Genomic DNA, 24,032 nt, shown 5'->3' with positions numbered 1-24,032 from the left:
GTTAAAATTACTATGTCAAACAGCAGTACGTGTCATTATAGTTGGTTACTGCCATTTACTTTATACTTTTTAAAAATTAGTTTGAATGAATGTAGCAAGATAAACAGGAGTATCTGAGAGTATAGTCAAGCTACTGTCGTTAACCATGTAGCGTTAAGGCAGATATAAACAGGAGATATTAAGTCTTAGACACACAGCAGAAAGAAGCACATATCATTGTTATGGAATGAAGCCCTAGCAGGGAGGCGAGCTGAAGAAATAGCTTCAGCATATTATCGAGCTCTGCTGAAATAAAAAGAGGTGCTCTTCATGATTTGTATTGGGCTGAAAACTGCTCGGCCCAAAATAAAAACTGGTGCTTGTTTACCGTGTTTACAATAATAGTTAATTCAGGCGAGATTGCTGCTGAAGATATTACAATCAAAATACTTCGAAACAGGTCATACATTCATGAGTGCTGACTCTGTACACTATAGTGTAGAAAAGTCCATGAAAACTTAGAATAGTTGAAACATAATGATTATCATGATTTCGTAAATTCTGGTTAAATGAACGTGCTGGGCTTCCAAATGAAGAAGTTTTATCGTTGGTTACTGGGGACACCAAATCTAATGAAGTACAAAAGTAACTACTTCGTTAAGTGTCTGTTGTTCAGTTCAGAAGAGCATCTTGTTCCACTTTCTTTAAAAACAAATTTATGATTCAACTTTTGAAGGAGTCAACTTCCTCAAGTCTGAGTTAAAATTGAAAATTCCTGGAAAAATGAGGGAGAACCCAAGAGGAATTAGTGCTGACAAAAAGAAAGATATTATTTCAAAAACACATGCAGTCCAACAGATGTGAATTTCAGTATAACTTGCACAAAGAAATTGTGACGGATTTAATTAATAATATTGATTAGATATCTAAATTAACAATTTTGTTTTAATACTGACTTCCTGTGTGCAAAATTTGGCAAATACGTATTCACAATACATATAATGATATGGACATGTGGAAGTTCACACTAATAATCTTGGTTTCGTGAAAGTAAGTGTATTGTATATTGATTAGATTATTACATTGGTCAAGTATATTTACTAAATAAATAAAATAATAATTTAAAATACATGGATTTACTAAATACTTACTCTTCAAATATCAACAAAAATCACATGACCGCTGAAACATACTTTCACAATTTATGTTGGTATAAATGATGGTATAAGGCAGTAATTAACATTTAAATTTTTAATTATTTATAGTTTCAATATAAAAGCAGGAAAATGGAAACAGTCAATTTCTCACGTAATACAGCAGTTCTTCAACGCAATACAATATTTTTAAACAGAAAATTAGCTACCGGTATCTATTTGTAACAGCTACTTCGAAACATAGCTACTAAAAATAGTGTTTCCGTCACTTACTGCTATTTACCAATTTAGAGCAGAAATAAGGAAGAAAGAGATGAGAATAACAAATTAACAAATAAGAAAAAAATGAATGCCAGAAACTGAACAATTGACGCAAGCTACCGTTTTATTCTTGCTGCTATATACCGGTAACCCTTACGTAGGCGCGCTAATTTTGTGACACTAATAGTCACATTGGTGTCCCACAGTACCTTATATTAAAATTTCATTTGTTGAGGTATGTTAATGATATTTGCAGTTTTTATATAATAATTATACTTTTCTTTATATACTCAACAATTACCGGTCGAGGTGCGTTCCGCCAAGTTGGTGACCGGAGATTGCAATGTGGCTCTCGTGCATTACTTTCCGTATATTTATCGTATTATTGCCATCCAGCCCTTTTCGTTCTCTCTCCTTTGTTCATCTCTACTTCTCTCTCTGTCAGCTACCATTGCACGTGGAACGCCCACCATATCATCACAGTCAATTTCATCTTTCCATCCCTGCTGTACAGATTTGCCACGTCGTTGTAATGAACTTTTATGACAGTTTGTAAATTATTCATCAGTTTTTATTGATGGATCCCGGGTAAATGGTTGTGTTGGTTCTGCCTTTGTTACATATGGAGAATATTATATATTAACTGAACCAATATACTAATAATTTTTCCGTTAAACTGTTTGCTTTTTACAGAGCATTATTGTTTTTATTCAGACAACCAGTAGGCGGATTCCTTTTCTGCTCCGAATTATTATGCGCTATTCAGCCCCTACAGTCTTCTAATTCTGATGATCCGCTTGTGTTGAGAACCCAGGAGCTCTTCCACACGCTTAGCTCTGATTGTGAGATAGTGTGGACTCCTGGTCATGTAGCAATTCCAGGTATTAAGGCCGCGGATGATGCAGCCAAGGCTGGTATATTGGCGCGAGAGGTAGCAGGACATACAAAATTACATGAAATACAGAATATGGTGACAATTAGAAGGAGAATGTTCTCTACAATAAATTACGAAGTATAAAGAATAGCGTTCGATTTTGGGATTCGCCAACAAGAGGGTCAAGACACGAAGAAGTTTTACTCCTCCGGTTGAGGATTGGCCACTGTCGTCTGACAGAATGCCGTCTCCTATGGAAGACCCTCATCCGGAGTGTGAGATATGGAATATACAAATTAAGGCGCTCTGTATGGTGGGTCCCTATCACCACGGCATGGCGCGTCCTCAGGTTGCGGATAGAGGAGACGGCCTCCAGATATGGAGGGTAGCTGCGAATATATTGAATAAGCAGTCGTGGACAGCCGATAAGGGGTGGTCCTCCAGCTTGGGGGTTGGGTGAAGGGCTAACAACCCATCACCGTAAAAAACAGCTTGTTACGAATTCCTACAGTAAGCCTCGGAATAGGACTGATTCTCTGGCACGACCACAGCAAAGGAATAAGGTTTTGAGATTTGGCACTTGGAACGTAACTAGTCTTAATAGAACAGGAGGGGTAACATTAGTAGCAAAAGAACTAGCTAGATGTAGAACAGACTTCGTGGGAGTACAGGAGGTTAGGTTAGATGGGAATGGCATATCACAAATAGGAGATTACTTGTTGTATTATGGGGAAGGAAACAATAATCACCAATTAGGAACAGGATTCTTTGTACATAAAAGAATAAAATCAGCAGTAAAAAAGGTCGAATTTATCAGTGACAGGTTATCATATTTAGTACTTAAGGGTAGATGGTGCGACATCATGGTTATAAATGCTCACGCCCCTACAGAAGAGAAAGACGACTATATAAAGGATAGCTTCTATGAAGAATTGGAACATACTTTTGATCAGTTACCTAGATATCACATGAAAATTTTATTGGGGGATTTCAACGCTAAAGTAGGACGGGAGGAGGTTTTTAGACCAACTATTGGAAAAGAGAGCCTACACGCAATTAGTAGTGACAATGGAGTTAGATTAGTCAACTTTGCCACATCGAAAAATTTAATTGTCAAAAGTACAACATTCCCCCATAAGGATATACATAAATATACTTGGACTTCTCCAGATGGATTGACACACAACCAAATTGATCACATCTTGATAGATAAACGGAGACATACTAGTATAGTAGATATTCGAACTTTCAGGGGTGCAGACTGTAATTCTGACCATTATTTGGTGATTGGAGAATTAAGAGAAAGATTATCAGTAGCCAAGCGAGTAGAGCAACAAGTTAATATTACTAAATTCAATATTTTGAAATTAAAGGACGAGGAAGCTAAGCAAAATTATCAGGTCGAAATTTCGAATAGGTTTGCCACTTTAGAAAGTTCCGACGAAGTTGAGAAAGAATTAGATGTTAATAGCGTGTGGGAAAATATCAGAGATAGTATCAAAATTGCAGCTGAGCAGAGCATAGGTTATTATGAAACTAAGAAAAAGAAACCGTGGTTTGATGAAGATTGTTGCATGGTAGTAGAAAGAAGGAAACAGGCAAAATTGAAATTCTTACAGGATCCAGTTGAGGAGAAGAGAGATAATTATTTCAATGAAAGACGGGAAGCAAGTCGTACACTTAGGAATAAAAAGAGAGGTTACTTGAAGGAAAAACTGAATGAGGTAGAAACAAATAGTAAGAATAAAAACATTCGAGATTTATATAAGGGTATAAAGGAATTTAAGAACGGATATCAGCCAAGGGTAAACGTGATCAAGGATGAGAATGGTGACTTGCTTGCAGACTCTCCATCAATCCTAAACAGATGGAAAAACTATTTTGCGCAACTACTAAATGTACATAGGCCAAATAGAAATGATCGGGACGAAATTGAAATACAAACTGCTGAGCCATTTATACCCGAACCCACGCTTTCAGAAGTCGAAATTGCGATAGAAAATCTGAAAAAGTACAAGTCTCCAGGTATCGATCAGATTCCAGCAGAATCAATACAAGAGGGTGGAAGTGCATTATATAGCGAAATTTATAAACTTGTACTTGCTATTTGGGAAAAGGAAATTGTACCAGATCAATGGAAGGAGTCCATAATTCTACCTATTTTTAAAAAGGGGGACAAAACCAACTGTGGTAACTTTCGAGGAATATCACTTCTGTTGACGTCGTACAAAATTTTGTCCAATATTCTTTTGAGGAGATTAACTCCGTACGTAGATGAAATTATTGGGGATCATCAGTGCGGTTTTCGGCGTAATAGATCGACTATTGATCAGATTTTTTGTATTCGGCAGATAATGGAGAAAAAATGGGAGTATAAGGGTACAGTACATCAGTTATTCATAGATTTCAAAAAGGCATATGACTCGGTTAAGAGGGAAGTATTATATGATATTCTTATTGAATTTGGTATTCCCAAGAAACTAGTTCGATTAATTAAAATGTGTCTCAGTGAAACATACAGCAGAGTCCGTATAGGTCAGTTTCTATCTGATCCTTTTCCAATTCACTGCGGGCTAAAGCAGGGAGATGCACTATCACCTTTACTTTTTAACTTCGCTATAGAATATGCCATTAGGAAAGTTCAGGATAACAGGCAGGGTTTGGAATTGAACGGGCTACATCAGCTTCTTGTCTATGCGAATGACGTGAATATGTTAGGAGAAAATACACAAACGGTTAGGGAAAACACGGAAATTTTACTTGAAGCAAGTAAAGCGATCGGTTTGGAAGTAAATCCCGAAAAGACAAAGTATATGATTATGTCTCGTGACGGGAATATTGTACGAAATGGAAATATAAATATTGGAGATTTATCCTTCGAAGAGGTGGAAAAATTCAAATATCTTGGAGCAACAGTAACAAATATAAATGACACTCGGGAGGAAATTAAACGCAGAATAAATATGGGAAATGCGTGTTATTATTCGGTTGAGAAGCTCTTATCATCCAGTCTGCTCTCCAAAAATTTGAAAGTTAGAATTTATAAAACAGTTATATTACCGGTTCTTCTATATGGCTGTGAAACTTGGACTCTCACTCTGAGAGAGGAACATAGGTTAAGGGTGGTTGAGAATAAGGTGCTTAGGAAAATATTTGGGGCTAAGCGGGATGAAGTTACAGGAGAATGGAGAAAGTTACACAACACAGAACTGCACACATTGTATTCTTCACCTGACATAATTAGGAACTTGAAATCCAGACGTTTGAGATGGGCAGGGCATGTAGCACGTATGGGCGAATCCAGAAATGCATATAGAGTGTTAGTTGGGAGACCGGAGGGAAAAAGACCTTTAGGGAGGCCGAGACGTAGATGGGAGGATAATATTAAAATGGATTTGAGGGAGGTGGGATATGATGATAGAGACTGGCTTAATCTTGCACAGGATAGGGACCGATGGCGGGCTTATGTGAGGGCGGCAATGAACCTTCGGGTTCCTTAAAAGCCATTTGTAAGTAAGTACAAATTAAGGCGAGCATATTTCATTGCACTACAGGAAATATGACGGTCACCGTCGACAATATATAATTCGACCGACTCTACGTGACGCTTTTGAAAATGACTTTAATTGTGCAAATGCAGTTCTGAGACTTTCATCGGATACAGGACATGATAATGTGATTTAGTTTTTATTGACACTTTCTGATTATGCTCCGGACTCTTTACATCCGGAGGTTACATTTGTTTTGTATTTGTTTTTACGTACCTGATATTTTGGACCTTTCACATCAGAATATTTCATAAAAGTTTATTGTTTTGAAAACATTCTATATAATTTGTATCTGGTGGCATTTGTTTTATTATTTTATTAGTTCGTTTTAAATACTATCTAGGGTCTGAGAACTGGTCACTTTTATGAATTGTTAGAATCCCCTTGTTTATACTGCATTTGTGTACTTCGTTTTTACAGTGACAATGTTTTTCAGTTTTTTTTTTTCATTCTGCTTATTGTATTGTTTGTGTCTTTGTTTTGTGACGAATTTTAGATAAGGGCTCAAATAGCCATAGTAGCTGACGCGCCCTATTTAAACTCCACTAACTCAACTATTAGTCTCTTTGGGTTTTGTTGAAAGAAGGAGCAATATGTTATATATTCACGTTGGTTTATTTATCCACATTTTAATCTTTGTTACTTTTAATATTGCAGGCTCTCTCTTTAACACAATATTTCAACTACATATACAGGTATTGTTTAATGCAATTCTCTATAAGGTATAGTGTGTATCAATACTACTAAAGGTAAAGGTAAAGGTATCCCCGTAACATGCCATGAAGGCACTTGGTATCAATACTACTACATAGAAAAAAGTTTAGAGAAATGTCCTATGGCATGGTTTTATAAACAATACATTCAGTCAATTTTAATACTATTTTAGAACATTGCAGACAAATATAGACATTACTTTCAAAGCAATACAAACTTTACTATGAGCGTAAGTTATTTTGTCTGAATATATTGTATGTTCAGGGTTGGTACATTTGCGTATCACTACTTTCAGTCTGTTTTTAGTCCAACATTGTTGGCACACTGTTTCCATGTGTGAGAGATGTTATTTTAGTGTCTTTATTGCGAGGTCAAATGACACATGGCACTAGGGGAGGGGAGCGCATTTCTTGAATATTTTGTTCTTGGAGGGCCCTCTGTCCTAGCCAAATTGGAGGCATTCAAGCGGAGCTGTCTTGGTATTGTGATGTATGTATGTATGTATGTATGTATGTATGTATGTATGTATGTATGTATGTATGTATGTATGTATGTATTTTTTTAATGAAGTGCTGTATATCTGCATGCCCCATTACGAATGTAATACTACATGCATGAATGAAGCCTATTTCCAAGTTTACAAAGTGCTTTGAGTTTTTCTCCCTAGATCACTCTTGTTTGGTATCACTTTGTAGTTTATAACTTGTAATATAGAATTTGCTACTTTCATTGTTACTTTGAGCTTGATCTACTTTGTAATTTGTATCGTGTCAAAGTTTAACCTATTTACAAGTTTTGCAATTTCACTGTCACTTTAAGCTTGATGTTTCACAGAATTGTGAAGTCTATACCGAAGGTCGAAGGACGAAGGTCGAAAATATTTGTAGGTAGTTGGAGGCCAGTGCTTCACACGTTGTAGGCCACTAGCCTCCTGCTTCTTGTACTTTTCTTATCACGTCGTTCCTTTGTCTGGTCACTATGCTACAATCAAATATTACGTGATTGACTGTTTGTTCCTGCTGTCCGCATGGGCATATGGGAGACTCTATTATTCTAAATCTGTGGAGATATGCCCTCAGCTTCCCGTGTCCTGTTGTCATCGCTGTGAATTCCGGGGATTATGGGTACCTTTCGGCTCAATCGCCTCTTCACTGAGGGAAAAAAGGCTTTGCTTATACTTCCTTTCGTCGAAATGGACCATTGTTGCTGCCACATGACGAGCCCCCTCTCCTTCTCTCGTGTCAGAATAACTTCTCTTGGTGTTTTGTTGTAGACGACTTCGCTATCCTCTAATGCCGCTGTTTTCGCCAATCTGTCTGTTATTTCGTTGCCCTTTATACCGAAATGTCCTTTAACCCAACCAAAGTGTATTATCCACTTGGATTGGGTTAATTCCATAATTTTTGTTGTATGCAATTTTTTAGTATTAGTTGACAGTATGTCCCATTACAATAAAGGTAATACTACATGTCTTGCTAGCTGTATCTTTACAATATAATACATTATGAATCGTTTCTGTCACTCTCTTGGTGTATGTTGGTTTATTATTTTGTTGTGAAAATCTGAGTTTTCCACTATATCTAGTGCCTACTGTTATCCATCCTAGATTAAATTATCCTAAGTTAACTCGTCTAAATTTATCGCACTGACATAGTTTACCAATGTATGCGCATGCTCTTGTATTAGTTTATGCATTGTGAAAGTCTATTTGCCAGTTTTCCTTAACATCTAACCAGTGGAGACCGAAGGCCATTCTACCAAGTGGGGCACAAACTTAATAATGTACACTGAAAATTAAAAACATATAAAACCGATTAATGTGTACTAACCTTTCTAATTTTTGTAGATGAGCTCAATTTTTCAGTTCTTTGTGCGAGAAAAAACTCTATAACTCTATGGTTGAAGTTCGGAATAGAATGCACAATCTTTCTCTCAATTGAGAGCATTGCCAACGCAGTTAGTCTGTTTTCACATAGTGTTCCTTAGGAAGGTCTTGATGCGAGCCAATGTTTAAAAACATCTTTCGCTCTCAACAGTGCTCATTGGAAGAGTCACAATAAACACTCAGTAGTTGAACGCACATTGAAAACGTATTTTGCATGTTGTTACGTAGAAACATTTGCAGAAGTGAAGCAGCTCCTGTAGCACTACGCAAATCACTCCGCGAATACAGCACTTCAAGTTCTGTTTTGAGGCGAGCCCTGTCCAATTTTGAGTACGCATTTACAGCAATACTAAAATCATTTTCCGGGAAATCTTTTGAGAAGATCTCGGAACTGTCTACCCAGAAAAGTTTTGCAGCTGCTGGTTTTAAGGAAGGAGTGTCACAAGCAACGTTACGACTGTATTCTTTATTCTTTACAGTAAAATTCTCCAACTTGCATATAACAACAGTTCCTCTTCAAATTTTTATGAATGTAATCTTATGTTAAAGAACCTTGAAGAAATGTTTTAAACTTTCGATTTAAACATTGGACATCCACATTTAGAAAAAAAAGTATTGTTCACTACATTAAATATAAAAGTGTAACTCTACAATGCCGCAAAAATTCGCGGGTTAGATTCCCGAAGGGTTATGGATTTTGTCCAACGATCTAATTCTTTCAGCAGCACTAAGGCCCTAGGGTTTACTCAGTCTCTAATAGAAATGAGTACCAGGGGCATTTCCTTGGGGGTAAAAATGCCGGGCACGAATGATTGACATCCCTGTTACCATTAATGCCGAGAGCAAAGATGAGAGCATTAATTTCCCGTAAACATTAGGTCGATTTGACCTGTAATGTGCTTGAATTTCGTATTAAATTTAATGCTCACACTTATGATTATTCGCACTAAAGAAACAATTACGCTACTGGTGCATTTTCCTTCAATGTTGTTCTTTCCATTGACACTGCACTTCTGCACTATCTGTACGAAGTCTACTTCGTCATTGATTGCTGATGTGTAGTAGGGTGGCAAAATACTGCGCGAGCCACATTATACTCTTTGACATAAGGTTCAACAGGCCTGCATAAATACGAGGCACATCCAGAAAGTAAGTTTCCCTATTAAAAAAAAAGAACACACACTTTCAGGAAAACATTTATTGGCAACAGGTATAGCAATGTTTCAGCTATTTTTCAACATAACCACCATCAGAATTGAGTCACTTGTATCGTGGGATCAACTTTTGTACCCCTCTGTCGTAGAACTCTGCCGCCTGTGAATGGAACCAGCGTGTGACAAACGTCTTCAGCTCTTCGTCGTTGCCAAAACGCTCACCGGAGGACAGGAATTTCTTGAGGCGCAAGAAAACGTGAAAATCGCTGGGATCAAGATCAGGACTGTAGGGTGGCTGATCAAACAACTCCCAGCCAAATTCCGTCAAAACAGCTGCTATGCGCCGAGCCGTATGTGGACAAGCATTGTCATGGAGGAGCACAACACCTGCAGTAAGCATTCCACGCCTCTTGTTTTGAATGACACGTCGCAATTTTTGCAGTGTTTCACAGTAACGGTCAGCGTTCACTGTTTCACCTCTTGGAAGGAAGTCAATGAGCAGAATGCCCTTCCTGTCCCAGTACACCGTGCACATCACTTTCCGTACCGACAGCGTTTCTTTGAATTTCGTCCTGACCGGAGATCCACTATGCCGCCAATGCATTGACTGCTGCTTTGTTTCCGGGATGAAGTGCGAAATCCAAGTCTCATCGCCCGTGACGATCCTGTCGCCGTCATCGTGATACCGTCGCAGAAATGTCAGTGCTGCTCCTAAACGTTGCATTTTGTGTTCGGGTGTCAGGTTTTTCGGCACCCACCTGGCACACACTTTTTGAACAGCAGGTGCTTAGTGACAATCTCATGCAACAAGGATCGCGATATCTGCGGAAAATGGCTGCTCAGCTCCGTAATCGTGAAGCGGCGGTTCTCCATGATGCACTGCCGCACCAGCTCAACACAATCATCATTGATGAGGGACGGTCGCCCACTGCGCTCTTCATCATGGGCACTTTGACGACCTTCGGAAAACTGCCTATACCAGCGACGCACCATCTGCTTACTCATGATGTTCGGCCCATAGACCTGACAGAGCTGCCGATGAATTTCAATTGGCGCAATGCTTTGTGCATTAAAGAACTTCATCACCGACCGAACCTCGCAGGTGGCGGGAGAAGGAATAAGAGCTTCCATTTCGGGCCACTGCTGCCACGCTACTGGCACCAGGCGGGACCTGTCCGGCTGGCGTATGATTCATACGTCATAGATCTGTTACTCATGCGCAATTGACACGGCTAATTACGTTTACTTTGAAGGGAAAAAATCGGGAAACTTACTTTATGGATGCGCCTCGTATAACGATGTGCGAACAACGGTTGTTGGAAAACTTGAATGAAAAGCTATTAATTTTCATTAGCGAATATACCGTTAAAATGACCAAAAATGCACAAATAAGTACCAAATGTGATACATTCAATGAACAGTTAATCTCTGCAGACCTTTCCTGCACGCTGTAGACAAAATTCGTTTCTCTTTCTAGCAATCCGTAATGTAAAAACGCTATACGTTCTATATTATGTGCTGTTGAGTTTGCCAATAACGTCTCGTTTTCAATAGTTTTGGGGACGTTTCCATATGAACCCACCTTTTTCCATTTTACTGTATTGCATTTTGGAAAAACTTTAAAATAAGTTAAACAGTTACTTGAATCTAGGCCATAATCGTAACTTAACTTATCTTACATAACAAGGCTGTTGAGACGAATACAGAGTCGAAATAAAAATATGGTCATAAAGTTTCAATGTTTTTATTACATAGAGTGTATAACAAAGAAATTAGATATTCTGCTATCATTTGTTGTAACAATTGACTCATTTACTTGTCCGTGAATATTATAAAATGTAACTTCAATTTAGTCAACATTCAGCTTCCTGAAGGAGCCATCAAAGCCGAAGAGATCACCAAAGTTGAAGTTACCTCCTTGCCTTTTGCTCTCGTCAGACTTGAAGTTATCGTGTTGCAGGAACCAGTCGTGGTAACTGTCTAGTTTCTTAAGCCACAGATCTGAAACAGTCCCAGCAAGATATCATACAAAATGTAAACATAATTTAGATGCAAAGTGGGGCCAATGTATGACACATTTTGTTGGCTATGTACTTTTAATGTAATAAAGGCGTTTGAATGTCTAAATTATGGATTTGTAAGTAATAAAAATGTGTTTTAGGTACCTAAAAAAAGCTCTTCCAGTACCTCATTTAGGCTTTAAAAACATCACATACACTCTAAAAGTATAGTATAGGAAAACACTATAGAACTTAAAGAATCAATATAATATTAACAATTTAGCAAATATATTGACTAAGACCAAAAACGCAACATTAGACCTATGCAATAGAGTTGTAACATATAGGAAATTGTAGTTTTTTTTTTTTGTAAAAGTTAAACTTTGTTAAAGATACCGGTACTGCCACTTATCCCCTTTCCGCATTCTGGGACAGATATGGGACATACCGGTTTTATATTCATATAATTTATACTTTAAGCATATAATATTTCAAACTGTATACTGGGACAGATATGGCACACGGTCAAGAATTGCATTTGACCATATGTGGCATCAGTTGAGTAAGAAAGAACTACTTAAGTTATTTGAATATTAAACCGGTGTGTGCAAGACTGTCCCATGCGGTAAGGGGTTAAAATTATAGGCTAAGTAGGTCTATACTTCTAAATACATTTAAAACTCCACAAAAATTGTTTCTACTGTTTAAACCATAGTTGGCTTCACAATAAATGACTAAAACCTTTTCTAAGTGTTCTAGAGAAGAAGTTTGTTGCTTGTCTGTGAAAATAGTTTATAAACAGAGAAAGAACCTTCTACATCAACGGAATTGACGGGGACATACTTGAATTTCGTCACATGTTCAACTGGAATTTTGCATTCAATTACAACGGCTTTCCCCATAAGAATATCTGCTGCTGCTGAAAGTTCATTCAAGTTCTTGTTCTTTGCAAAACACATTCCATTTCCCATATCTCTTGGCGGTTCCTTGAATTTTTGTTTGAACTTCTCCTAATGTAAGCCACCGGAGATGAAGGGATCTTCGAGTACATAACTGTTTTGCTGAAGTGACACAAGCATATTCTCGTGTAGATGTTTTATAACTCTCTGGATCTTTAAGAAATGCTGACTATAGTACTCTGCTCCTTTTAACCATGAATCGCATCAGCTAAGAAGGCTGAGGAATAACTGATAGCTCTTCTCTGAAAGCCTGTAATGAATATTTCCTTCACCGTAGAGATTAATTTATTGACTCTCGGAGATTCTACACTTACTTGTTCTGCTACGCGGTTCATACCCTGGGCAAGACACGTCACGTGTAACGTAGAAGGATAGAACCACCGCCGTCTGGATTGTAATATACTGCCTGCTCTATGGTAAAATTTAACATGGGAAACGCCGTATAGCTATGTTTCTAGAATTTGCCGCTAGAGCGCGACTGTGACTGCACCATACCGCATCATTTCTAATCTGCAGGTGTTAAAGTGTTGAGGCGATTGTTAGTGATTGTATGATTAATTATTACATCTAACTAAGCTAAATACTCGTTTAAGTCAGTAATGATGAAAATATTGATTGTCTGTGCTCTAATATGTGTATATAAAGTTTGTGCAAAGTCATAAATTATTGCGAAACGTGATATTAATTTTCGACATGAATTAGGTGCTGTGTTCATGTTTAAAATGGTGAATTGTTGTGTTCCCCTTTGTAAATCTAGACATGGAAGTTCACATTCAAAAGGAATAAAATATCATGAAATTCCCTCAACAAAAGAACTTAGAGAAAAGTGGCTGGCGTCTATATCCAGACAAGGTGCCTGTAAAGGTAGCAGGTGGGTTCCAACTGATTACTCACGTGTGTGTAGTCTCCATTTTCGTTCAGAAGACTATGGAGAGAACTGCAAGAAAAAAAAAATTTAAAGCCTGGTGTTATACCAAGCATTTTCCCAGCTTACCCCAGTTATCTGCAATCTCGGAAGATTACACCTCGTAAGGAAAGAACCACTTCAGTGAAAAAGGAAAGTGAGGTAGAACTTTGCGGGAATTCTGGAAAGTACTTAATTAAGAACAAATTTTTAATATTTGCTTGAATTTTTTTATCTTAGTATTGTTGCTAGAAGAAAGTTCTTTTTTTTTTTTTCAGATGGGTCAAATAAATTCCACACAGAAACTTGTGATGAAATTGAATACAAGTGTGAGATAGGAGTTCAAGTTAATCTCAAAGATGATAACAGTTCTGCATGCTCAAGAAGGGAAATTAATAGGCTCCGATCAAAAATTTATAAACTAGAGAAAAACATGGCAGCTATGAAAATTGAATTGAAAAAAAAATGCATCATCTGGAATTAGATCAACTAACGGTTATAAAAGAATTAGCTGAATAAAAAAATAAAAAAGGTGTATATTTACTTGACCAAATAAATAATTTTGGCAAGAAAGGGCCTGAATGGTCAGAATTAAGTATCCGTTACTGTCTAGCATGGAGACTAATATCACCCAAGGATTATGATCATGCGAGAGTGTCCAAATTAATATCAGCCCCTTCCCGAAGCACATTGGACAGATACATAGGGAATGTTGATTGTGATGTTGGGATTTCTCCATTGGTAAAGAGCAGACTCCAAATAGAATGTGAAAACCTGGAACCCATGGAAAAGATAGTTTCAATTATCGCCGACGAAATGGCAATAAAGGAACGGCTTCTTTACGATAGAACAAGTGACAAGTTCTTCGAAATAGTTAATGCAGAGGGTATATATGATGAATGCGTAGGAAAATATCCAACGTTGGCAAACAAATTACTTTGTTTTGTGGTGAATGGCCTCTCAAAAAGATTCACAATACCAGCAGCTTATTATCTTGTTAAAGGTTTACAGGGTCAAGAGTTGTATCAATTGTTTAATCAAGTAATCAAAGCAGTAGAAGACTGTGGATTCTATGTACTGAGAATTGTGACAGACAACCATAAAACAAATGTCTCAATGTTTCGACAGTTTGGAAATGGAGATCTGAAATTTATGTGTTCCACACCCTTGTGATCCTCAACGTCTGCTGTTTCTAAGTTTTGATTACTGTCATTTCATTGAGAACATTAGGTCTCAATTCCTAGACAGGGATATGGCTGACGGTGATGGACTAATAAGTTCCAAATATTTGAAGGAAATATATCGTCTGCAAGCGAAGTTGACAGTGAAGCCCGTTCGATACTTAACCAAAAAAAAACATTGAACCTACAAACTTCGAAAAAATGAATGTATTAACGGCTGTACAAGTTTTCTCTCCTGCAGTCACTGCCACAGTTGAATTCATGAAGAATAACAATGTCCGTATCAATACCAATGTAGACTTCTCAGAAGCTGGCCCATCTGTACATTTCATGAAGTGTATATATAAATTTTTCACTGTGCATGACGTAAGTGACAGAACACAGCATATGAGGCAATGCAACCCGAATTCCATGCAGTTTTATTCTGTAGCTAATGAAAGACTGCAGTGGCTACAGGAATACTTCGTTGGATATATAACAAGGATTCAGGCTGAATCGAAACGGGCTAAATTGAAAGGGCTAACCAAAGAGACGACAGAGGCATTCTGTTCACTGTGAACTCTACAGTTCATTGTATTATACATCTTTTGAAAAATGGATTTTTCTACGTCCTCACAAGAAGATTTTCTGGAGATCCAGTAGAGGCTCTTTTTAGCACCGTTAGAATGGGAGGTGGTAGTAACGATGTAACAGATGCACGTACAGCGGCATATGCTATCAAAAGAATATTGAAGTCTGGTCTTATGATACCTTCCAAAGCAGCCAATGTCACTGGAGATAATGCATATTGTGGAGAAACCTTTCCAACTGGTGGCAATAGTATCACTGATAACGGTACCGAAAATGACCTTGTTCTTCCTGATCATGTTTTGATTCTTTTGGACAAACTTACAGTACCAAATGACAGAGTAGACATTAATTTAGAAACTGTCTCCCAAGCTTTGATTTGCGGATATTTAATACGCGTAATCGAGGAGAAAGTAAGTTGTGATTGTTATATTAGGAATATATCTATCCCTAAAACGTCGACGCCATTAAATGAAATTATCCATCACCAAGACAGAGGAGGGCTTAGATATCCAAAATCGACTTTTGTTGCCTTGATAAAACATTTGCAGGAGTTCGTTGAAGCCGCAGTACCATATTGTACTAAGTCTTCTCAATTAACAAAAACAATTCGCACATTTGCGCATTCTCCTCTTTCAGAATGCACATTATTGAATTGCAGTATGCCAAATCATCAACAGATGGTTAGCCACATTATAATAACAAAGTTTGTACTACCACTACTAGCAAATATTGGAAGGAAAGAAACACAGCGTGCATTTCGACCGGTGTGCTATTCAAAGCCTCAGTCCAGGAAAATTCTGAAGTTGTGACTTTAAGGGGTGGACATCATTTTTGCCAGGTAAGCTTTTATCTCTGGTATACATTTACACATATTATCTAGTTTAATTAAAGGAAAACTTGAGAATAATTGTGTTTATTAAGCAGAGTGCGTTTAAATTTCCATTATAACTAGAGTCGGGCAGACTGCCTCATATTATCGCCCGTTCTCGGTTGCGTAATCACCGCAGTCTCGCCCAGTGCGCGAGTACCTAACGTAGCCAAATGACTCATTGATAGAGAACACGAGATTCTCTTGGTCCCGAGATTACCGATACTAGATCACTCCCGACAGTCTCGGACGTCTATGCGGGACTGTAGTAATGATAAGAAAGCAGTATCGCTCGGGCCGTGCTCCTATAGGAAGCATTGGCTTATACACTTCCCGGTTCTTTAAATGTCGTAGCTCCTATAATACTTAATCAATCGCGCTGTAATTTTTTGGATTGATAGCTCAATGTCTGAGGAAAGCATAGAAAAACAAATCGAACTGAAAATCTTTTTTGGAAAGTGAAAAAAAAAAAAAATTAACTTCGATGGAGATTGATCTGTTCAGACTTCACCGCTGGTAAGAGGCAAACTTTTTTGTTTTTCACGTTAGATGGGGGGTCAAAGCGAGAGAAATGTTGAGAAAGGATGGAAATTACTTTTAAAAGTGATGGCAACTCAAAATTTTTACTGGTTCTCGAATAACGGCGAGTTAACCTGTTAGCGCGGGACTCATGACTCAAACGTTTGTTCCGTAGAATTTGTACGGAACCCTTCAACGCTTGAAAACTCGTTATTGTACGGATGGTATTAAATGGTATTTTAATACAGGTAGTTGAAAATGAGGCTATACTCGTATAGTCCAAGATGGTTTACACTTTACAGTAATTAAGCTATTTTTTATAACAACTAAATAAAAAAATAGTTTGTAACACAATGATATGAAACATGAAAATATTAAAAGCTGGTTCACAATAAACCGAGAACGGAAACGGCAACGAGAACTAGAACGGAAATATTGTTAAAATAAATGTATTTAAAGATAAGCATTCACAATTAACTATTCTGAATGCTCACATTTAAATACTGTACATTTATTTTAACATTATTTCCGTTCTCGTTTCCGTTCCCGGTTTATTGTGAACCAGCCTATACTATAGAAAACTACACTTCCTATTGGTGTGCACGTTATAAATTATTGTTACAGAACAATCATTATTGTATTCTAGCCATGTTACAATATAAAATTATATAGGCCTATATGGTTTATAATAATTATCCTATATGTTATAGGAACGAGAATAACAAATTAAGAATTAATCAGATTTCTAATACTTGTACCGGTACCTAATGATAACTTACAAGACAGTAATAAATAATAACCATCATAATAATCCTGATAATCATAATCTTAATCATCCTAATGATTACGATAATGATGATGATAGCAGTGCTAATAATAATAATGATAATAATAATAATAATAATAATAATAATAATAATAATAATAATCGCTGTAGAGTAACGGTTAGCACACCTGACTGTGAAACGATCGGCTTCCGGTTCGAATCTTGCTTGGGACAAGTTAAGACTGGTTCACAATAAACCGAGAACGGAAACGACAACGATAACGGAAATATTGTTAAAATAAATACATTTAAATGTGAGCATTCACAATTAACTTTCACATTCCCGTTTCCGGGCTCCGGCAATCTTCTCGTTAATTGTGAATGTTCACATTTAAATATATTTATTTTAACATTATTTCTCGTTGTCGTTTCCGTTCCCGGTTTATTGTGAACCAGCCTTTATCTGGCTGGGGTTTCTCGCCTCAACCCATTGAGAGCAAATGCTGGGTAACTTTCGGCGCTGGACCCTGGACTCATTTCGCTGGCATTATCATCTCATTCAGACGCTATATAGCTATAGCAGTTGATAAAGCGTTGTAAAGTAACTAGGTAATTTAATAATAATAATAATAATAATAATAATAATAATAATAATAATAATAACCCTCTTTTATTCTCTGTTGTTATGATAAAGCAAATATAAATGACACTCAGGAAGAAACGCAGAATAAATATGGGGGGGGGGAAATGCCTGTTATTATTCGGTTGAGAAGCTTTTGTCATCCAGCCTGCTCTCAAAAAACTAGAAAGTTAGAATTTATAAAACAGTTATATTACCGATTGTTCTGTATGGTTGTGAAATTTGGACTCTCACTTTGAGGAACAGAGGTTAAGGGTGTTCGAGAATAAGATTCTTAGGAAGATATTTGGGGCTAAGAGGGATGGAGAATGGAGGAAGTTGCACAACGTAGAACTGCACGCATTGTACTCTTCACCTGACATAATTAGGAATATTAAATTCAGAGGTTTGAAATGGGCAGAACATCTAGCATGTATGGGCGAATCCAGAAATGGATATAGAGTGTTAGTTGGATGGCCGGAGGGAAAGGACGTTTGGAGAGGCAGAGACGTAGATGGGAAGCTAATATAAAAATGGATATGATGGTAGAGACTGAATTAATCTTGCTCAGGATAGAGACCGATGGCGGGCTTATGTGAGAGCGGCAACGAACCTCCGGGTTCCTTAAAACGCATTTGTAAGTAATTATGATCAATTTGTGAAAGGATCTACTCTATTTCGTAATTCTGTCCTTCCCCTTGCAAAAGTGTTTCCATTTCACATTCAGCAGTTTATCAGTTGGAAAACAAAAATATCTTTTGTCAGAGCCTTTGGTCCTTTATAATAATATAAATAAGCATTATTTTATTTCGTCCTTACACAGCGCAATAATTACCCATGCTGATGAAGATGCCCTTGCATTACAACGAAACATCCAGATGTGAACGCGCAATATAATAATAATAATACAGTCGTGTGATATCCATTACTATAGCGTATACAAAACACTATCGAATGATTAAATATGGAATGTCAACAAAATGCTGATAGCGAGAAAGTATATCATAGCTCCAACCATAACTTGTTATTGTTTTAGACTAGCTTAGGATTAGGTAACGGCTGAAAGTGCTGCATTATTTTGGTTCTCCGGAAAGGCAATAAATAGTTCATTAAAATAGTGTGACTTCTGTAAGAATGTCGACAATCATAATGTGCTGTATTATTTATTGCATACCACACTGCTGTGCCTTCTTAAATTACTTTATGAGCATTAATATTTCAGAAAGAGTCACGAATTGCAGTGATGAGCGGCAATTAAGCCGGCAGTCAGTGTACGCATTTCATAACGATAAGTCGGCCGTGCGATAACAGGCCGGGACCCGGTATTCCTCGTTCCCGAGAGTGCCAATCTCGAGAATACGATTTTCGGAACTGACATTATCGGCCAGCTAGTCTCGCCTACGAGAACGAGAGGGAGTAAGAGGCTGTTTGCCCGACTCTAATTATAACTAATGTTACGTATGGTGTTGTATGACCTGCCATCTAGCGGAGATTTTTCAGCAGACTGTATACGCAAAATGGACGTCATAGAGCAGGCAGTATATTACAATCCAGACGGCGGTGGATAGAACATACCAGACAATGTCATAATAGAAACACTGCATGCCGCGACATCTGTGTAGCCGAGCAGCACTTCGTTTTCGTCAACATCAGTAGGATATACTTGCGTCTAGAGCCCAACCATCAAAAGCTTCCACTTGAGTAAGTAGTTAGAATTTCACTCACCAGGTGGCAGTGGTGTTACAGTTTTCGTATTAATAGAATCTTTTGGCGCTAGATGGCGGTAACACTAAAGCCGAAAATTGTGACTGTGTTTTTGTTCAAGTTAAAAGTTATTGTATTCGTGTTAAAATGAGGTGTTAACAGTTAAATAATGGGGAAAAAATTTGTTTGCAAGCTGTACGACAGGGAGTATGATTATTATAATAACCTTAAGAAGCGTATAAATAGATCTCATCCTGAGACAGTAGACGAAATTGCTCCTAAACTGAGACAAACTGACTTGAGTAAATACAAGTTTAAATGTTCTTATTGTGACAAAATATTTATTCAAAAATATCATGCTACATTTCATGAGCGGAAAATTAATGGATTGCCCTCTAACTCAGCTCTTCATGAAAGTAAAAAGTATATTCATAGGTATACCCTTTCAAATTTGAGTAACTTTTAACATTAGTATATTTGGAAAATGACTCCTTTTCAATATTACACTTCCATTTATCATACTGGTCCCTATTTTGAAATTCTACAGTCTCTCTATCAACTGTAATAGAATGTAAATGCAAATGATTACATAATTCTTCTGTTGATCCACAAGTAAAATTACATAAAGGGCACTTTTTACTTTCATGAAGAGCTGAGTTAGAGGGCAATCCATGAATTTTCCGCTCATGAAATGCAGCATGATATTTTTGAAAAAAACATTTTGTCACAATAAGAACATTTAAACTTGTATTTACTCAAGTCAGTTTGTCTCAGTTTAGGAGCAATTTCGTCTACTGTCCCAGGATGAGATCTATTTACATTCTTCCTAAGGTTATAATAATCATACTCCATGTCGCACAGCTTGCAAACAATTTTTTTTCCCCATTATTTAACTGTTAACACCTCATTCTAACACGAATACAATAACTTTTAACTTGAACAAAAACAGTCACTTTTTTATTATTATTTATTTTTTTTATTTTTTCTTTTAACAGGAACATGTATGGTACATACGTGTCAGCCTTAAAAGGCTTTTACTTTAACAGAGATGGTTAACAAGCAGGAACATTTTATTTTTAATTGAGGTGACCGATCTTGACGGTAGTTGTTACTTTATACTCCTGTTGCCAGGGCTCTTATCAGAGGATTGGGGTGGTACAGCAAGTCCTTATGGAAGTTTTCTGTAAATTTCTGTATAATGTTGTAGAATGATTCTATTTCAAGCATGTCTTGTAGTTGTTTATTGGTGGTTCTATAGTCTGCACCAGTGATAGTTAGGGATACTTTTCTCTGTATATAGCATGAATACGTCTGAAAAAAACAGTCACTATTTTCGGCTTTAGTGTTACCGCCATCTAGCGCCAAAAGATTCTATTAATACGAAAACTGTAACACCACTGCCACCTGGTGAGTGAAATTCTAACTACTTACTCAAGTGGAAGCTTTTGATAGTTGGGCTCTAGACGCAAGTGTAGGATATAGCACTTTCTGTCTATTGTTGACAAATTGTGCCATTGTTTCCTGGTTTGTGTAAGGAGGTTGCTTTGTTCAGCTACGGTAAGGTCGGAGTAGCACAACTGGATTCAATTTATCGATATCTAAATTCGTAGTGAGTCGATCAAGATCGTCAGTCGTTCCATTAGCTGATATCCAGATATGCGAGTCTCCAATATCTTGTCGGATTCTATTCATTACGTTGTTGTACAGTAGGTTGAATTCAATTAATTTTTGCGCATCGTTCACTCTGGAAGGATTGATTGGTAACAGTATTTTTTTCAAGAAACACTTTTAATGTTAGATGTTCTATTTTCAGAAACGGAACGTTAGCTGCCACAGTTGCATGTTATAAATCACTGTCTGAGATTCGAAATAAAACACCCGTTCTTGTCTGGAAAACCAAATGTTACAGGAGAAGGCTATATTTCAATTATCATTTTCTGGTTTGCGTTTCATTAACACGTTTTAGATTATAATTATTGTACCTAGTCAGACTGCATATAGCATTGAGTTGTAATGTTTGTGTGCTTGATGGTTACAGAGTAATGAAAGCTTATTTAAGCTTGACTTGGCACGTTGTTTTATTTTAGCTCTTCTTTGCTATAGTGAATTAAGCTTTGGTTCAATAAAATAAATTAAATGAACAAAAATTCACACAAACAAACAAAACTGACTGGACAAAATATATTTCATACAAAAATAGCAAATTAACTTACATCTAAACATTAATTATAGAGAAATTTCTTAACAACATAAAAATACTCCAGTGATCTTGGTCGTTTCCCCTGCGTATATGAAAAAATTTCCTGCTTTCAAGATAAGACCTGTGTTGTTTCCAAACCAGATTTTTGTGTCCGATTCTTTGCATCCTTCACAGATAAAAGGTTTTGGACGAGGATAAGTATAATGAAAGTTATTGTAAAAAAAAAAAAAAAAAAAGAAAATAGTCAAACCTGCAAATTGTTCTTTACTCAAGATTTTGTTCTGAATGCTCCTTGGTGGACATTGTTTGGTATAGTTTTCCTCCTCACCACACTTATTCATTATCTAACGCTTGCTTTGTCTCATTCTGTAGGCTTAACACTTTCAGAATTAATTTACTATCAGAATCACTCGAAAATTCGTTCAGCTGGCGAGTGCCTTCCATTTGCAAACTTGTCAACTCAGTGACTTTGCAGCAACACACGATCCCAAGTCGGCACTGCGAACAACGAAACAAAGACCGAAATGTAAGCCTAGGATATTGTTACATGGAAACGTAGGATAAAAACGTCACAAACTTGTATAAGGTCATGGACTTGGGCTATTTCTTGTCGTTGGAAGGTCACTCGGCCTTAGCAGGAGTAGCATCCGAAGAAATATAAATTTCTTAAAGAAAGCGATTTGGGCTGTTGTTTTATTTGCGACCTCAATTGGATTCTTTCGGTTTCTTGTGTACTTCTATTTTAATTTTATTCCATTCATTCGTTTATTTGATCATTTTTCCACTCTTCTACTCATACATTCTTTCATTCTCTAATTAGTTAATTATTTCATTTATTAAATCTCATCAATTCATACTATTACCATGTCATCCGATCTTCTCAGTATATCTACATTCATGCTACAACTCTGCTTAGTAAGCCTACTCTGACGATTTTGTGATTGTAGAATACTTACTCCAGTTCTCTTGCAATGAACCTCCTGTCCCACCCAGATCATCGGGAAGGCACATTTGCGGTACTTGTTTAGTGAAGTTTGTGAGATCTTTTCCATAAACATGAATCTGGAAATTGTAAGCGTTATCTCTTTTAGTATTATTCGCAATCAGTTTTATTTAATTCTAAGGTGGTTAAGGAACTACAGCCAAGAAAAACGACAATTAATTCTTCAAAAGCTGCACACAGAAAATTATCAATCAAACTAAAATATAACTAGTTAGGGAGGAAGGATTTTAACTTCATTACATGAAGTCCAGATACATAGAAGTTAATTATTATTCAAGAGAAGAGTGGCTGAGGAAAAAGTTTTAACGAGGACCTAACATATTATACATAAGGACACTCACCACTAACATTATATGCTACAGGATTCCACATAACGAACAAAGCATAATTTTATGTGTTATATCAGGTACCGTCTGATTGATGTAACATCGAATCAGCAGAACTATAAACGAGTTAAATAAAGAGTTGAATCAGAGTTGATGAGGATTCTGAGAGAAAAGGATGGACATCAATGACGAAAAAAGGGACACTTTAAAAGTACCTACAATTACAGATACCAGTTGAACAATCACTAATGTGAAAACAATTCGTTTTAGTTTTATTAAATAGAATCCCAAGGATTTTTAATAAGGAGCTAGCATTTATTTTTATAATTACTTCAGCAGTGAAGTTATACTAAGTGTCGAGCAGATTCATTCATCCTGGCTCTCCACAAAACTTATAGGTCAGCTGTTTACCTGGCTAACTTCTCCCTATCTGTGAACACACTCTCTGCCTTTTGCTTCCGCGATTAAGATTCACAGATACAGTACATACACAATGGCAAGTATAGAAGAACGCAGAAATTTCTCTTTAAAAGAAATGTAGGATGTAAATCTTTGTATTGAGGGCCCCTATCACCACGGCATGGCGAGTCCTCAAGGTTAGGCGAAAGGCTAACAATCTATCATCATATAAAAGGGGATTGTTACGAAACCCCAAAATATACCTCGGAATGGGACTGATTCTGTGGCGTGGTGTATGATTACGTCTCCTGAACGGAATATAGTACGAAATGGAAATATAAAAACTGGAAGTTTATTCCTTGAAGAGGTGAAAAATTTCAATTTTTTTTTGTCGCAACAGTAAGAAATATAGATGGCACTCGAAAGGAAATTAAATACAGAATAA

The 24,032-nt window shown here is 37.0% G+C and overlaps 1 protein-coding gene across 3 annotated transcripts in view; it reads right to left on the bottom strand.

The window, feature by feature from the left end:
• Positions 1 to 11,297: 11,297 nt before the first annotated feature.
• LOC138711796 (alpha-tocopherol transfer protein-like) overlaps positions 11,298 to 24,032 on the bottom strand; it is a 46,634-nt gene continuing 33,899 nt past the window's right edge. For 2 of the 3 annotated variants that reach the window (XM_069843029.1, XM_069843028.1), the window contains exons 6-7: positions 22,816 to 22,921; positions 11,298 to 11,570 (exon numbers count right to left, since the gene is read on the bottom strand). In XM_069843029.1, the coding sequence (XP_069699130.1) occupies positions 11,419 to 11,570; positions 22,816 to 22,921 (258 nt within the window). In that variant the 3' untranslated portion in view covers positions 11,298 to 11,418. Of the gene's footprint in view, positions 11,571 to 22,109; positions 22,358 to 22,815; positions 22,922 to 24,032 lie in introns of all 3 variants that reach the window. The other variant, XR_011335459.1, reaches the window with a different exon arrangement.

This window comes from Periplaneta americana, chromosome 13 (genome assembly GCF_040183065.1).
Source record: "Periplaneta americana isolate PAMFEO1 chromosome 13, P.americana_PAMFEO1_priV1, whole genome shotgun sequence".
Taxonomy (NCBI): domain Eukaryota; kingdom Metazoa; phylum Arthropoda; class Insecta; order Blattodea; family Blattidae; genus Periplaneta; species Periplaneta americana.
This window is presented reverse-complemented; position numbering and strand designations above follow the sequence as displayed.